This window comes from Oncorhynchus keta, chromosome 19 (assembly GCF_023373465.1).
Source record: "Oncorhynchus keta strain PuntledgeMale-10-30-2019 chromosome 19, Oket_V2, whole genome shotgun sequence".
Taxonomy (NCBI): Eukaryota; Metazoa; Chordata; class Actinopteri; order Salmoniformes; family Salmonidae; genus Oncorhynchus; species Oncorhynchus keta.
The window spans coordinates 50177861-50193589 of NC_068439.1; the positions used below are offsets into that span (position 1 = coordinate 50177861).

The 15729-nt window shown below is 42.1% G+C and overlaps 1 protein-coding gene across 3 annotated transcripts; it reads right to left on the minus strand.

The window, feature by feature from the left end:
* Positions 1 to 207: 207 nt before the first annotated feature.
* LOC118398429 (vascular endothelial growth factor A-like) lies at positions 208 to 13234 on the minus strand. 3 transcript variants are annotated; one of them, XM_052470748.1, is made up of 7 exons: positions 12832 to 13234; positions 3267 to 3300; positions 2940 to 3136; positions 2689 to 2768; positions 2384 to 2410; positions 2164 to 2226; positions 208 to 1616 (listed from the first exon to the last, which is right to left on the minus strand). In XM_052470748.1, exons 1-7 carry the CDS (start codon positions 12916 to 12918, stop codon positions 1595 to 1597), a joined length of 510 nt encoding a protein of 169 aa, XP_052326708.1. In that variant the 5' UTR covers positions 12919 to 13234; the 3' UTR covers positions 208 to 1594. The 3 variants fall into 3 exon arrangements, with proteins under 3 accessions (XP_052326708.1, XP_035649647.1, XP_035649648.1); XM_035793754.2 differs by having other exon boundaries at positions 2164 to 2229; XM_035793755.2 differs by lacking the exon at positions 12832 to 13234 and adding an exon at positions 3661 to 10887 and having other exon boundaries at positions 2164 to 2229.
* Positions 13235 to 15729: the final 2495 nt, after the last annotated feature.

Sequence of the window (15729 nt, forward strand, 5' to 3'; positions counted from 1 at the left end):
ATAAATGTGAAGCATCCGCTTGGCCTTTCCAAATACGGTAGTGAGAGGAAGCCCTCTGGCTGGCAGTGGGAGAAGATGGAACGAGATGGATTTTGGCCGACCTTCCGCAAATGTTCTCATCGATGAAACATTTGATCCCAATACAGTTATGTTATGTTATGAACAGAGTGGACTAAGTTTAGTAGACTTTATTTAGCCTTTATTTAAAAAAAAAAACGTTTATAATACAAATTGTGTTGTTTAAAAGGAGTGCAAAGGAGAATTTACAAAGGAGGCGTCCCCTAACGGAAATATGCAGATATGTTCTAGAACGAGCCAATATCATCTCACTAGCTTGTGCTCGGCTCTGGCCACATCCTTGTTTGTTCTTCTCACTATGTCTAATTTGTTTCCGTTTGAAACGACAGGCTGTGGTCTGTCTTGGTTTAGTTATAAACACCCATTTCTACAATTTGTTAGAAATGTAACCATAAACCCAACCGCACTGCTAACCTTATGCCTAACCCTAACCTTAGGACTAACCCTGACCATAAAGCACATTTTTGTTTTCATGAATTTTCACGATATAGCTAATTTTGACTTTATGTTTGTGGTAACGAGTGGAATCCTGGCATTTCGCCTGTATGGGGAATCCGTGATGTGAGACCATAGTGTGCTGTTACATGACATACTAGTTTTCAAGGGGTGGCATCAGGACACACACACACAATCGAAACGACCCACCTGAGGAAAATCTTATATTTACTCCTTTTCAAGAGAGTCAGTCAGACACATCATGACACTCAGTAAATGAACACAGCACACTCCCAAGACAAAGATGTAATTCTAACATGAACAACTCCAAATGTAATTCCCAGATGCCGTTTCTGATACAGTGATCGCTATAAACTTATTTACATTTGAATATATTTCATTTTCATATATAATACAGTGGAATCCATGTGGATGTGTTATTATTCTCTGTTTGATGAAAGTTAAGAGATATAAACATTACAGGTCTTGATATAACCTACACTATGTCCATCCCTCCCTTTGATCATGCACTTCAGTTCAGACCATTCTCTACTGCAATGCGATCATCATGGAGAGAGGTATACTGTGAAGGTGTCTGTTCACTCCCGAGTTCAGTCCACACCCATTCTGCATCTGTTTCAGCCTCCTTCGTTGTTGTTCCATACTCGATTGAAGCTAAATCCATGTATTGGCCTACTGCTTTTCAAGAACACTGCCTGTAAGGTGCGGCTTAGTCCCTTTGTCCCTTGGCGATTGGTTATCTCCTGTCCTGCCACCCCTCTGTCCATCTCCTCTATGTCCATGAGGTGGAGCTACTGTATCTGCTATTACAGTGGGAAATCATCTGCGTAAAAGTATTCTCAAGGCTGATATTGGGTATCCAGTATCAGAAAACTAAGGTTGTTATTACTCTGGTATAAATTGCAGTTTGGGGTTAGTGTATTTTCATGGACAATGAGTTTAGGCATTTGTGTATCTGGGGGGTAAACAAGTAGGTGTGTGGTACGCCCTATGCTGTCTTCATTCCACAGCTGAGTGGTGATTGGACAGCGGACTGGAAGGACGGGATCCAAGTATCCTACTAACTGTGTGGGTGCTGACACCTGCAAAGAAACAGGCAGAGTAAATGCTCCATCATCTGATGCTATGCTCACACTGTCAAAAGCACTTCTCTGTTCCTCTTCTCTCACTCCCTCCCTCTCTCTCTCTCTCTCTCTCTCTCTCTCTCTCTCTCTCTCTCTCTCTCTCTCTCTCTCTCTCTCTCTCTCTCTCTCTCTCTCTCTCTCTCTCTCTCTCTCTCTCTCTCTCTCTCTCTCTCTCTCTCTCTCTCTCTCTCTCAACATGTACAATACGTACATTACAGATGATGTACATTACAACATCAACAACAAAATATATATATACATTTATATGAATGGGAGTGTGTGTTGTCTTCGACAGTAGGAGGTCTGGGTCGCTGCGTAGTTCAGCTCCCACCCTCGAACCCACCACCGCGGTGTGAGTGTCAGTATCATGGGTAGGCAATTACGTTTCTCTCTCTGTCCTCTCTCTCTTCTTTCTCCCTGTCTCTCTCTGGTGTGTATCTCTGTGTGTGTGTGTGTGTGTGTAAGACTTCCCATCACCAGCTGAGGGCAGTCTAGTGACACTTACTTGCCACAGTCTTTGGATCTTTTCCTGTGCTTCCTCCTCCTGGGATGGATCCTGACTCTGGGACTGCTGAAAAGGAGGGAAAGGAGTGGGGCTTGAGTTAACAAATCTACAGAAACAAACATGTAATTCCTAGGTAGTTACTATGTGATTACCATTTCACTATTACTGTACTGTAAAATAAAGTGCCTGTGACCATAGAAGCAATCATTCATTTACTCACCTCTCATTCAAATGCATCTTCCTGTGTCTAAAAACAAGAGGACTGGTGTTATGAGTCTCATCAGGGTCATTCATATTCATCAGTGCGCGCCATAGCAAAACATTTGTCAACGGAAAATGAAAACAAGCATTTCTTATTCAATACGGTCAGGGTAGTCCCTTCCCGTTTTGGCCTGATTGCTTCCGTTTCGTTCCCAGGGAATTTTACAACCCAGTTTTTAAGAGAATGTGCCTGGGTGAAAGGGCTGTTCATATTTTGAATTACTTAGATAGCATTACATGCCAGATGATATTAGGCTTTATTACCTGCACTCACAGGTCTGATGCTCCACAAACGTCAGCTCCACATACTGTCCTGTCCTCTCAGTCGGAGTTATCCTCATCAACTGACACACATACAAACACACAGAGGAAAACACAAACACATGCATTGAGGTGTCCATGCGCTCAAAGATGTGGACTGACATTGGGTGTTTTACCGGAACATATATCTCTTTAAGGTTGGAAGAGGGTAGCCCAAGGCAATATGTGGCCTCCTGACACAAAGTGACCCCCACCTGCATGGTGACGTTACGTGTGAGAGTGGGGTGACACTCCAGGTTCTCGTCTCCACAGCAACCAGCGCATCGCCACAGGGGCACGCAGGCAGGGCTAAAAATATATTCCACCCCTCCAGGGTACTCCTGCTCCACCTCCACCAATCGCTCCATCGAATGACACAAACTCCGCCCCAAAACCTCCCGGAACAGCATCACTGCAACAAGAGTTGACCAATGAACTATCACTCAGACCCAGGTTGATTGACAGCGGACCAATGTCTTCACTGTCTCTAAGAAATGTTAATAAGACAGTTACTTAACTTAAGGAACAAGAGAGGCACTTACCTCTAGAGTGTGGTTCCACTGGGGAGTGAGAAGTCTGGAATAAAAAGAAGGGGGAAATTGACTCAGTCAGTCACAGAAACTTCGACTCTGAACATATTTATTGGGCAGCTGATGAGCGTACTCTTGTGGTAGAAAGAGAATGCTACAGCTGTGAGCAAGCAAGAGTTCTGTTACAGCCTATTTTCAGCTCAACCAAGGCAGAGGGGGCAGACATAGTAATCTTACAGGGCCTCAGACTCCAGACCATAGACTTATATCCAGACTAAAGCAGTGCAGTGGGATACTGTAGGATAGCAGGATCATCTCCAGTAAGAGAGAGAGAGAGAGAGAGAGAGAGAGAGAGAGAGATCTTTCTCCTCAGGACCAAAGATTTTCTCTCCTTATTTTCACTTACTGATTTCACCCACTCTGGGGTTTTTTGAGTTCCAATGAGAGTTGACAGTTCCGGTGAAGCCATGGTTTGGATAAACCCAAAGTTCCAATGCAGAATGATGCCCCATGCTGTTTTAATAAACTGTTACATTATGTTAATCATCAAGCTGTTTTGTGAACTTGAAGCCATGGAAAGGATAGTCTTGCTGACACAAGCTCACGTTGCTTTGCGTCAGCCGGGTTGATGGAAGGAAGCCATGGTTTCAACAGACCTTTGGCCATGCGATGAGAATGTCTGTCTATAGGAGACACGTTTTCCTCGATGTTACAGTGCTGCTGAGCAGCAACAAGGAGCGGTGATGTGGCAAAACTGCAGCCATCCATCACTGTCGCCATAGTGACGCCGCATAACCAACCTTAGCCAACGATACATGACCATTAGTCTCTTCCCACTGACCACTAAAGCACAAGTACAAAAAGGCATCCCAGGATGTCTCTACTGTAAGTCTTTGTTTGGACACAGTGAGAGACATGTCTCTGGTCAGGAACTATGAACACAAACAAACACAAATACAAGCCCAGACAGTGAACAGGCAGCTCACAGAGACAATGGGAGAGAGACAGTTTTGGAGTTCTCACAGTAGTCTGCTAGCCATCCTTGACCTCACGTGGTCTCTCTTTCCCTCTCTCTCCTCCTCCTCAGTCGATTTCTTCCTGTCCTTTCTCTCTCGCTCTTTTCTCATCTCATCTCTCTCTCTCTCTCTCTCTCATAAGTTGTATTTTATAAATGTCAGTTTGTATCTCTGGATCCAGTGGTCCCATCTGGGCTGGTTTCAATGGCTCTAATAAATCTCACCATTAGCTCCTTTTTAACTGACCTCCATTACATGTATCCTGTTGACACTAAGAGTTAGTTTCTCTCTACGGGTTTCAGCGGGTTATTTTATCACACACAACCCCCCGAAGTGAGACGGAGGCGGTGTTCAGGTTTTGTAGTGATTTAGGTAGAAGAGTGGAAAGTCCCCGGTCTACGAGTGATGTAACATGCGTTTCCCAAAACACTGTGCAGAGAGAACGGTCGCTAAGTGTGACAGAGAGGGAGAACTGCTCTCAGCAGCATAGAATGAACTCAGAATCATTTTTACGACCACAAATAACCATAACTGTAGTGACCCTGTGTTTATAAACGTGGATTTCGACTTTGCCACTTCAGCATGCTTTTGTGGCACAGTCGATGCCACGTAAGGGCTACGGGCCAGAAGTTTAAGGGTTTGCCAACCACCACTAACGAGCTCACTCTCCCTGCCTGTTTCGTGACAATGCGATCAGAGCCGGATGCAGACGATGATTAGTTAGGGGGAAATCAGATTTTTAACATTTCGATGCCATATTTACAATTGTATAAAATATATGCTACACATTTTACACCAAATGGTTTCTGTGCCAATGCACCACACAACCAATAAACAGAGCATACTGACTTTGGGCTCTTCAATATCACGTTTTGCGTTTTCAACACCACAATAAGTAGACTTTGTCAATCTCGACAAACAGAAAATACATCCCTCCCTACATGGTTTAGTAACAGATGTCTCTTCCCATTCATCAAATGGCTGCTGCACAGTTTGGATTGATTTAATTCTTGATTTTATATGTGTCATACATATACTGAACAAAAATTTAAATGCAACATGTAAAGTGTGGGTCCCATTTTTCAAGAGCTGAAATAAAATATCCCAGAAATGTTCCATACACACAAACATATTATTTCTCTCAAATGTTTTGCACAAATGTGCTTACATCCCTGTTAGTGAGCATTTCTCCTTTACCAAGATAATCCATCCACCTGACAGGTGTGGCATATCAAGAAGCTGATTAAACAGCATGATCCTTAGACAGGTGCACCTTATGCTGGGGACAGTAAAAGGCCACTCTAAATTGTGCAGTTTTGTCACACAACATAATGCCACAGATGTCTCAAGTTTTGAGGGAGTATGCAATTGGCATGCTGACTGCAGGAATGTCCAACAGAGCCGTTTCCAGATAAATCCATGTTCATTTCTCTACCATAAGCCGCCTCTAACAAGGTTTTTATAGAATTTGGCAGTACATCCAACCGACTGCACAACCACAGAGTATGTGTAACCACGCCAGCCCAGAACCTCCACATCCAGCTTCTTCACCTGCAGGATCGTCTGTGGAGGGAGGATGCTGAGGAGTATTTCTGTCTGTAATAAATTCCTTTTGTGGGGGAAAAACTCATTCAGGTTGGCTGGGCCTGGCCCACCAGTGGGTGGACCTGGCTCCCAAATGAGTGGGCCTTTGCCCACCCATGGCTGCGCCCCTGCCTAGTCATGTGAAATTAATTTATTTCAATTGACTGATTTCCTTCTACGAACTGTAAAATCTTTGAAATTGTTGCATGTTGCCTTTACAGTGTCTCCTGACCCCTCCTGTCTCAGCCTCCAGTATTTATGCTGCAGCTGTTTATGTGTCGGAGACTAGGGCCAGTCTGTTATATCTGGAGTATTTCTCCTGTCTTATCTGGTGTCCTGTGTGAATTTAAGTATGCTCTCTCTAATTCTCTCTCTCTTTCTTTCTTTCTTTCTCTCTCGGAGGACCTGAGCCCTAGGACCATGCCTCAGGACTACCTGGCATGATGACTCCTTGCTGTCCCCAGTCCACCTGGCCGTGCTGCTGCTCCAGTTTCAACTGTTCTGCCTGCGGCTATGGAACCCTGACCTGTTCACTGGACGTGCTACCTGTCCCAGATCTGCTGTTTTCAACTCTCTAGAGACAGCAGGACTGGTAGAGATACTCTGAATGATCGGCAACCACTGTGATTATTATTATTTGACCATGCTGGTCATCTATGAACATTTAAACATCTTGGACATGTTCTGTTATAATCCCCACCCGGCACAGCCAGAAGAGGACTGGCCACCCCTCAGAGCCTGGTTCCTCTCTAGGTTTATTCCTAGGTTTTGGCCTTTCTAGGGAGTTTTTCCTAGCCACCGTGCTTCTACACCTGCATTGCTTGATGTTTGGGGTTTTAGCTGGGTTTCTGTACAGCACTTTGTGACATCAGCTGATGTAAGAAGGGCTTTATAAATAAATTGGATTGATTGATCAGCCGGTGGGTAGCTTGAGTATTTAAAAAAAAAAAAAGGCTATAAAATAAAATACAACTGAAACAAAAACTATTTTTGGGGGGAGGGGAGGGGTGAACCCAATATACTTTAAAATGACTAAAAGCAAATCGAAACTGTGTAGAAATGATAATAACAAAGCATCCTTCACTCATGCTGCCAAACATACCCTTGTAAAACTGACCATCCTACCAATCCTCGACTTTGGCGATGTCATTTACAAAATAGCCTCCAATACCCTACTCAACAAATTGGATGCAGTCTATCACAGTGCAATCCGTTTTGTCACCAAAGCCCCATATACTACCCACCATTGCGACCTGTACGCTCTCGTTGGCTGGCCCTCGCTTCATACTCGTCGCCAAACCCACTGGCTCCATGTAATCTACAAGACCCTGCTAGGTAAAGTCCCCCCTTATCTCAGCTCGCTGGTCACCATAGCATCTCCCACCTGTAGCACACGCTCCAGCAGGTATATCTCTCTAGTCACCCCCAAAACCAATTATTTCTTTGGCCGCCTCTCCTTCCAGTTCTCTGCTGCCAATGACTGGAACGAACTACAAAAATCTCTGAAACTGGAAACACTTATCTCCCTCACTAGCTTTAAGCACCAACTGTCAGAGCAGCTCACGGATTACTGCACCTGTACATGTCCCACCTATAATTTAGCCCAAACAACTACCTCTTTCCCTACTGTATTTAATTAATTAATTTATTTTGCTCCTTTGCACCCCATTATTTTTATTTCTACTTTGCACATTCTTCCATTGCAAATTTACCATTCCAGTGTTTTACTTGCTATATTGTATTTACTTTGCCACCATAGCCTTTTTTGCCTTTACCTCCCTTATCTCACCTCATTTACTCACATCGTATATAGACTTGTTTATACTGTATTATTGACTGTATATTTGTTTTACTCCATGTGTAACTCTGTGTCGTTGTATGTGTCGAACTGCTTTGCTTTATGTTGGCCAGGTCGCAATTGTAAATGAGAACTTGTTCTCAACTTGCCTACCTGGTTAAATAATGGTTAAATAAATAAATAAATAATGGACTTTTATTCTTGACAGTCCAGCTCGCTAATAATCACTAGACAGTCAGGGATAATCTAAAATGAAGAAAACACTGGATAGACTAAATAATTTTGCACATTTTGACTGCAAGGAAATATAACCAATTTTCAGTGCAGCCCTCCGGACCTCGACCAAATGTGACCCACAGGAAAAATAGGTTTGACACCCCTGCTATAGGATGTCTATAGCCAGGTTTCCATTAAAATTGCGACAGATTTTCATGCAAATATTCTAAAATCTGCATAAAAACACGATGCACATTTTCCCCTCAGAGTTGTGTTTCCATCAAATTGACTTGTTGCGGATAAAAGTCTGTGTGTAAATACGTAGTGTACAAAAAAACAATACTTTTAAGGTTACATTTCCATGCACCAAATAAAAAATACAAGTTTCAATGGGTTTCCATCTCATTTTCAACTCAAGGCCTACTGATGGTTTTGTCACTAAAAATGTTGCATATGTATAGCAAATGTGCCCACTCTGGTATTGGCACGTGTGCTCTAGCTAACAGCTTGCAGATACAGTGCAGGTTTAGTTTACTACATGATCAGATTATTATGGACAAAGGTGTGATATTATTTTTATTTGTCAAATAGCATCCATGCCTTGATCATCTGGTCACCAGAATAAGACCCTCAATATTTATTGAAAGGAGCATCAAGCTCATCACCTTGCACTTTCACCACCCCGTGAAGTTCATCATAATGTATTTCATCTGTAGCTGAATAAAATGCATGGTTTCCAAAGTGGGAGGAACACTCACCATGTCATCACGCGTGACTCCAAGTTTAATTCAATATGTTGGTTGTGATTAGAGGTCTACCGATTATGATTTTTCGACCAAAAAAGCCGATACCGATTAATCAGACTATTTTTTACATTTATTTTTATTTGTAATAATGACAATTACAAAAATACTGAATTAACACGTATTTGAACTTAATGTAAAACATCAATAAAATCAATTTAGCCTCAAATAAATAATGAAACATGTTCAATTTGGTTTAAATAATGCAAAAACAAAGTGTTGGAGAAGAAAGTAATATGTGCCATGTAAAAAAGCTACCGTTTAAGTTCCTTGCTCAGAACATATGAAAGTTGGTGGTTCCTTTTAACATGAGACTTCAATGTCCAAGGTAAGAGGTTTTAGGTTGTAGTTAATATAGTATTTATAGGACAATTTTTTTCTATACCATTTGTATTTCATATACCTTTGACTATTGGATGTTCTGACAGGCACTATAGTATTGCCAGTGTAACAGTATAGCTTCCGTCCCTCTCCTCGCCCCTACCTGGGCTCGAACCAGAAACACATAGACATCAGCCACACTCGAAGCATCGTTACCCATCGCTTCACAAAAGCAGCGGCCCTTGCAGCGCAAGGGGAATAACTACTCCAAATCTAAAAGCGCGTGACGTTTGAAACAGTATTAGCGCACACCCAGCTAACTAGCTAGCCATTTCTCATTGGTTACACCAGCCATTAGGCTGATAGGCTTGAAGTCAAAAACATCGCTGTGCTTGCGAAGAGCTGCTGGCAAAACACGAAAGTGCTGTTTGAATGAATGATTACGGGCCTGTTGCTGCTCAGTCCGACTGCTCTATCAAATCAGACTTAATTATAACATAATAACACACATACATATGAGCCTTTGGTCATTAATATGATCGAATCCGGTAACTATCATTTCGAAAACAAAACGTTTATTATTTCAGTGAAATACGGAACCGTTCGGTATTTTATCTAACGGGTGGCATCCCTAAGTCTAAATATTCTTGTTACATTGCACAACCTTCAATGTATGTCATAATTACGTAAAATTCTGGCAAATTAGTTCGCAATGAGCCAGGCAGCCCAAACTGTTGCATATACCCTGACTCTGGGTGCAATGTACGCAAGATAAATGACACAATTTCACCTGGTTAATATTGCCTGCTAAATTGGATCAGTAGTTATAACTAGTGATTATGATTGATTGTTTTTTATAAGATATGTTTAATGCTAGCTAGCAATTTACCTTGGCTTCTACTACATTCGCGTAACAGGCAGGCTACTCGTGGAGTGCAATGGTTAGAGCGTTGGACTAGTTAACTGTGCGGTTGCAAGATTGCAACCCCTCAGTTGACAAGGTGAAAATCTGTTGTTCTGCCCCTGAACAAGGCAGTTAACCCACAGTTCATAGGCCGTCATTGAAAATAAGAATGTGTTCTTAACTGACTTGCCTAGTTAAATAAAAGGTCTAAATATATATATATATATATATAAAAAAAATCGTCCATTCCAATGAATCGACAACCTCTAGTTGTGATATCGATATGTTCACATAAAGGCGTTTTCCAACCTCCATTTCTCGCATAATAGCTTTTATCGACGCAAAAAGATCCCACCATGTCTAGCGATCAAATGATCTGTTGGCATTCATATTATTGTACCGAAACCTCCTGTTTCCATCACAGCTGTCATGATTATTTTATATGGTACGACTTTACTCGCATTAAAACTGGATGTCAAGCCATTCTGAGGATGCTGGAATTATGTTTTGGATGAATGTGCGCATGTCTACAGGATACATTTGATGTAGCCTAAGCAGACGAAAACATTGTGACTGGTTGTGTTTAAAAAGTGAAATGATAAATAGTTAGGCTATAATGAAGTGTTAGGTTCTAGGTGCTTGAGGTATAGCTGCTCGGATTGGAGAGGAGGCAGAGGGGGCTTGAAGCTTTCCTGAATAACTGGGCCTGTCAGAAGCATATGATGATCTGCAACAGACAGCGTATCTCAGTATCAGAAGATTTTTTTTAAATACAGCCAGGCTGGCCAGCTATTGTGCCTTTCTAGATCATATAAACTGTTGAGAGTAGACCCACCCACTGATCCAAATGGAATGAAACATTCAAATCACAGGGCTATTGCGCTTTTTTTCTAAATACATTTTCACTGCAGCCTAGAGTAGAATTGTGTACTCACTTGAAAACAATAATGCAATTATTCATTGCATTGTGGGGTTGTAGGCTGCTAGGATAATTGTATTGTCCCTAAACAAGATCAGTTGAGCTGCGTGTCTCATGTCTTCACTGTTCTTTCATGAGCAATGATGCACCTGGCCTCCACCTACCACTATTGTCACTATGAATGGTGGATAGAGGCCAGGATAAACAGTTAGACTGGTAGACTATATTGACATGTGGTATAGTAAAAGTTCGAGTCAGAAAAGCGTTGTGCATAAGGTAAGTACCAAAACACCATGATATTGGGGCGGTGCATGTAAGCAGATTAGGAACTTAGGCTAGGATGGAAGAAATTATATAGTAAAACTGCAAAATATAACATGTTAAACCAGGGGAAAAACGCACTACCCTCCCGTGCCCAATAAAAAAAACACACAACCCTCCCCAAACAAAAACAAAAATATTGACAACCCTCCCCTATTTTGGACCATCGTATACACTTCACATACATGGAGGCTACAGTGGTACAGTTCCTCGCTTGAGCAGTAGTGTGACAATGACACTGCACACCCTGCTGAGTGCATCACAATAATGTGGGTTCAACATCTCTTCTCGTTTATCTGTACTGATCTGAAAACACTGGTCAGCTGAAAGTATCACCAGTCCTGCTGTTCCACAAGGAGAGGAGGAGAGGATGCCACTTTTGATTGTTGAGATACATCCCCAGTCTCAATAAGGGTCAGGCGTTGCTACAGGAAAAGGAAGCACCTGCGTAATGAGACCGTTATGTCCCTGAGGACCAACCCACGTTCCTCCATCTCTCCCTGCCTGCAACACCATAGTGCTTTCATTGTGTATGAGAGTTATACTTTACATGTAATAAAGAACACATTTTTTTGTATTTTTACCCTCTTACTTAGGACGTCCTCCTATTCCACCGTGTGATCGACGGGTCTCTATCTCTCCTCTGATCCCAGCTCCCTCCACCGACAATATCATGATTTGCTTTCACTATCGATCCCCAACACACTCATTGTGTCTTACATTCCCAGCTGCAACATTAACTCATCTTTAACTGCATTATTTGGTGCGCCCTGTCCACAAAGATATTGCACCAAATTGTGAGCTGTTCTCGCTTTCAGACTGTAGCGTTCAGAAAATGTAAATATCATCCATCTTTTTGTTGTTGTTGACATATCTGCTCCGTCCCAGGTGGGCTAGCCAGCAGCTGCAGATGGATGTCTGTTTCTGTGACTTCTGCTGCTGTAAATATCTGCTCGCATCTGCTCGCATGACTAATTAGCAACACGCTGTCACGATAAACAGCACAAAGTATCCCCGTATAAACTATAACGTCGGTATAAACTTGAAACTACATTTCCCAGAAAACCTCAACAGCCCAATGCAGGTGGTCACCACTCAGTGTCTGTTGAATGTGTTGCTAGTGCGTTTGTAGACTAACTACTGTAATACCCTGAGAATGATCCATTATTTACCTTGATGCCACTTCAGTATTAGAGGGTCAGTATATGCTAGGAGAGGATTAATTCTATTTTACTATCTCCCTAATGTTGTAAAAGTTAGGCGTGGTGACAAAAAGTGAGTTACAGTACTAGAAAAGAATAGCTCTAAATGTGACTCTAATTACTTTTTCACGTGAAGTTGTAATGGGAGTCACATTTTGGGGCCAGAGAAGAAATTGGAGATACAGACATGTGAAGCAGTTATGAACTCACCTTTTACAGAGAGTCCAGTTTGGAACATTGCATACAATAAAGTACAACATTATTAAGGTGTTACTTGCCATATATAAAAACTAATAGGAATATATATATATATAGCCTATCATTATTTGTTTCTGAGTACAGAGGTTTTCAAGGAGGCTGAACCATTGTCTATCAAGAACTAAAGCCGAATGATATCACCACAACATGACAAAATGTATTGACCATTTACACAACACATGTTCGCTATTGTCCCTTGATAGTGACAGGCTATAAAACAGCCATACATCTTTACCTGAGTAGGTGCCAAGTGGAACATAAGAGTTGCCAAAATCTGCGAGACGCCGACGAGAACGTGCATCTTGAAGGAAAAAGTGTTCATTTTTTTGCAGACAAATTTTTACAAAACAATTTAACTGAATCTGAGTAGCTGTCGGCATTGACGGTCTTGAGTCAAGGTAAAGAGATGCGCGTATTATCGACCACTGTAGAAATGACGCGATTGAGAACAGATTGAGCGAACCTTGGATGACTATCGCTGTCCGTGAAGAGCAGTCAGAGTAGGACTGACTTTTTGTAAAATACTATAATGCAGCGCTTGGACATCGCCTAATCTGAAGGTGATTAGTGAAATTCAATTAGGTTACTTTTACTAAAGTGCTTATCAAAGCGTTTCAGTGTCCCATAATGTTATGTCTTGCCCCAGACACCCCCCCCCCCTCCCCTCTCCCTCTCTCACACGAACACTTTCTCCCCACTTACAGTACCAGTCAAAAGTTTGGACACACCTACTCATTACAGGTTTTTCTTTTATAAAAAAAAAAATATTTTCTACATTGTAGAACAATAGTGAAGACATCAAAACTATGCAAGTACCCTTTTAGTCATGTAGTAACCAAAAAAGTGTTAAACAAATCAAAACGTATTATATATATTTATAAATATTAGATTCTTCAAAAAATCCACCCTTTGCCTTGATGTCAGCTTTGCACACTCTTGGAAATTACTCATTCACTCCGAATCCCTTTGCGTGAAGAATAATTAATACAGCAGATGTGTAATTATAAGTGATAGGGTATGATACTTAGTGATTTTTGATGAAGGAATGAACATGATAGTTCATTATTGAGACACGTGCAAGAGAGATATGACAGCATGCCAGTCCTCCCTCGCACTTAAGTCTGATTGTTTACCTTCAGCCTCTACAAATTCTCATCATACATTTATTTCCCGAGATAATGAATGAATTACGACAATGAACCAGATATTTTGCTCTTTCAAGTGCTCAAAACACTTCATACAGAAGGAAAGCACGTCATCGACTTCCAATCTAAGCAGTATTCTCAGAGCTCATTTTTACCACCCAAGTTAGAGTGAGTTGGTGCTTCTGACCCATCGCAGCGGCGAGTCTTTACAGTGGGTAAAGGTGAGTAGATTAGAACCATCGTCTGCCAGTAGACACAAACACACCTTATCTGTCTAGACGTGTGATGGTGATGGTGCGTTTACACGACTGCAGGAATGAAGGAGGAGGATCCCTTTCAGACATTCTGCTCATATTTGGAGTGGTGCCATGATAACCTCATCATGTCTGGGGTAAGACCAGACAGGGACCACACTCTGAGGGGCCAGTGTACATACACTATTCACTGTGCATGTGCAACTCATAGGCCATGCTACTCACACCTAGAGGGGAAGATGACCTTCCATCTCGGTCCATGATAATGGTACAGCTCTGTTATTAGTTCAAAGAACAACTCTCACACCCGATGAGGATGACTATAACTACTGGGCACAGACGTCAGTTCAGTCTATTTTTTGCTTACATTCGGTTGAGTTGTCAACTAATGTGAGTTCAATGTGAAATCAACAAACAAATTCACCATCACATTGGATTTTGGTTAAAAGTTGGGTGAAAAAAAGAATAAATTCCCTTACGTTGATCAGTTTTCCACATTGATTCAATGTCATCACATTGACATTTTTGCTTGAAATGATGTGGAAACAACATTGATTCAACCGGTTTTTGCCCAGTGGGCAGTAACTTGTAGTGGACTTGTGGAATCATCATACATTTCTGCTGCAAAAACCAGAGTGATAGACAACCAGATAAATAGGTAGTTTTGTTTTGAATGACGAGAGATAACCAGGATAGATGATCCCTCCATTTTACACATCTCACTTATCACATACTCTGGGGTGTTTGGTGTGTATACAACAGTGGTAGACACTGTTATCCTTCTGAGTGATGTATACTGTATACAATGGTTTGACTCTTTCACCACAGCCCTATAATTCATTGAATTGGGAGAAATCCACAATATGAATGAAAGAACAGTATAGCAGTCAGTCGGTCAGCTTTTTACTCAGGGAGGGCCCTATAGCAGGGGTCAAAGTTAACAGCTGTGACTTTCTGTCCCTGGGAACTGAGTTGACGCCCAAGTCCCACTCCCAGCCCAGCCTGAGTGACTTATGATTCCCCAGTCTCAGAGGAGGGAAACTGGGGAAATGGAGACCAGGCTTGGTGGAGTTTCCCAGGATAGAGCAACAGCAGGTGGGACTAGCGTTGCAAAAGTCTGGGAACTTTTAATAAACTCCCTGGTTTTCCCCGAAATCCCAGTTGGATGCCTGGAATCAGGAGGGAATAAGCAGGAAACCTGGAATCAGGAGTGAATAAGCAGGAAACCTGGAATCAGGAGGGAATAAGCAGGAAACCTGGAATCAGGAGGGAATAAGCAGGAAACCTGGAATCAGGAGGGAATAAGCAGGAAACCTGGAATCAGGAGGGAATAAGCAGGAAACACTGGAATCAGGAGGGAATAAGCAGGAAACCTGGAATCAGGAGTGAATAAGCAGGAAACCTGGAATCAGGAGGGAATAAGCAGGAAACCTGGAATCAGGAGGGAATAAGCAGGAAACCTGGAATCAGGAGGGAATAAGCAGGAAACCTGGAATCAGGAGGGAATAAGCAGGAAACCTGGAATCAGGAGGGAATAAGCAGGAAACCTGGAATCAGGAGGGAATAGGCAGGAAATCTGGAATCAGGAGGGAATAAGCAGGAAACCCAGAACCAGGATTTCTGGAAAAGCAGGGAATTTTGATAAAGTTTTGCAACCCTAGGTGGGACTGTTCTATATGAGTGTCTCCCTGGGATACTCATCTCCATATACCCAGATGTGGACAGATACATTAA

What these genes read in the sequence shown, in the direction of transcription:
- LOC118398429 (XM_035793754.2), bottom strand. Translation starts at nt 12,918, where the DNA reads ATGAACACTTTTTCCTTCAAGATGCACGTTCTCGTCGGCGTCTCGCAG. An exon ending in TCCACTTGGCACCTACTCAG is followed by an intron (nt 3,301 to 12,831) that starts GTAAAGATGTAT and finishes TTTTTATTCCAG; the next exon opens with ACTTCTCACTCCCCAGTGGA. An exon ending in AGATCCAAAGACTGTGGCAA is followed by an intron (nt 1,617 to 2,163) that starts GTAAGTGTCACT and finishes GTTTCTTTGCAG; the next exon opens with GTGTCAGCACCCACACAGTT.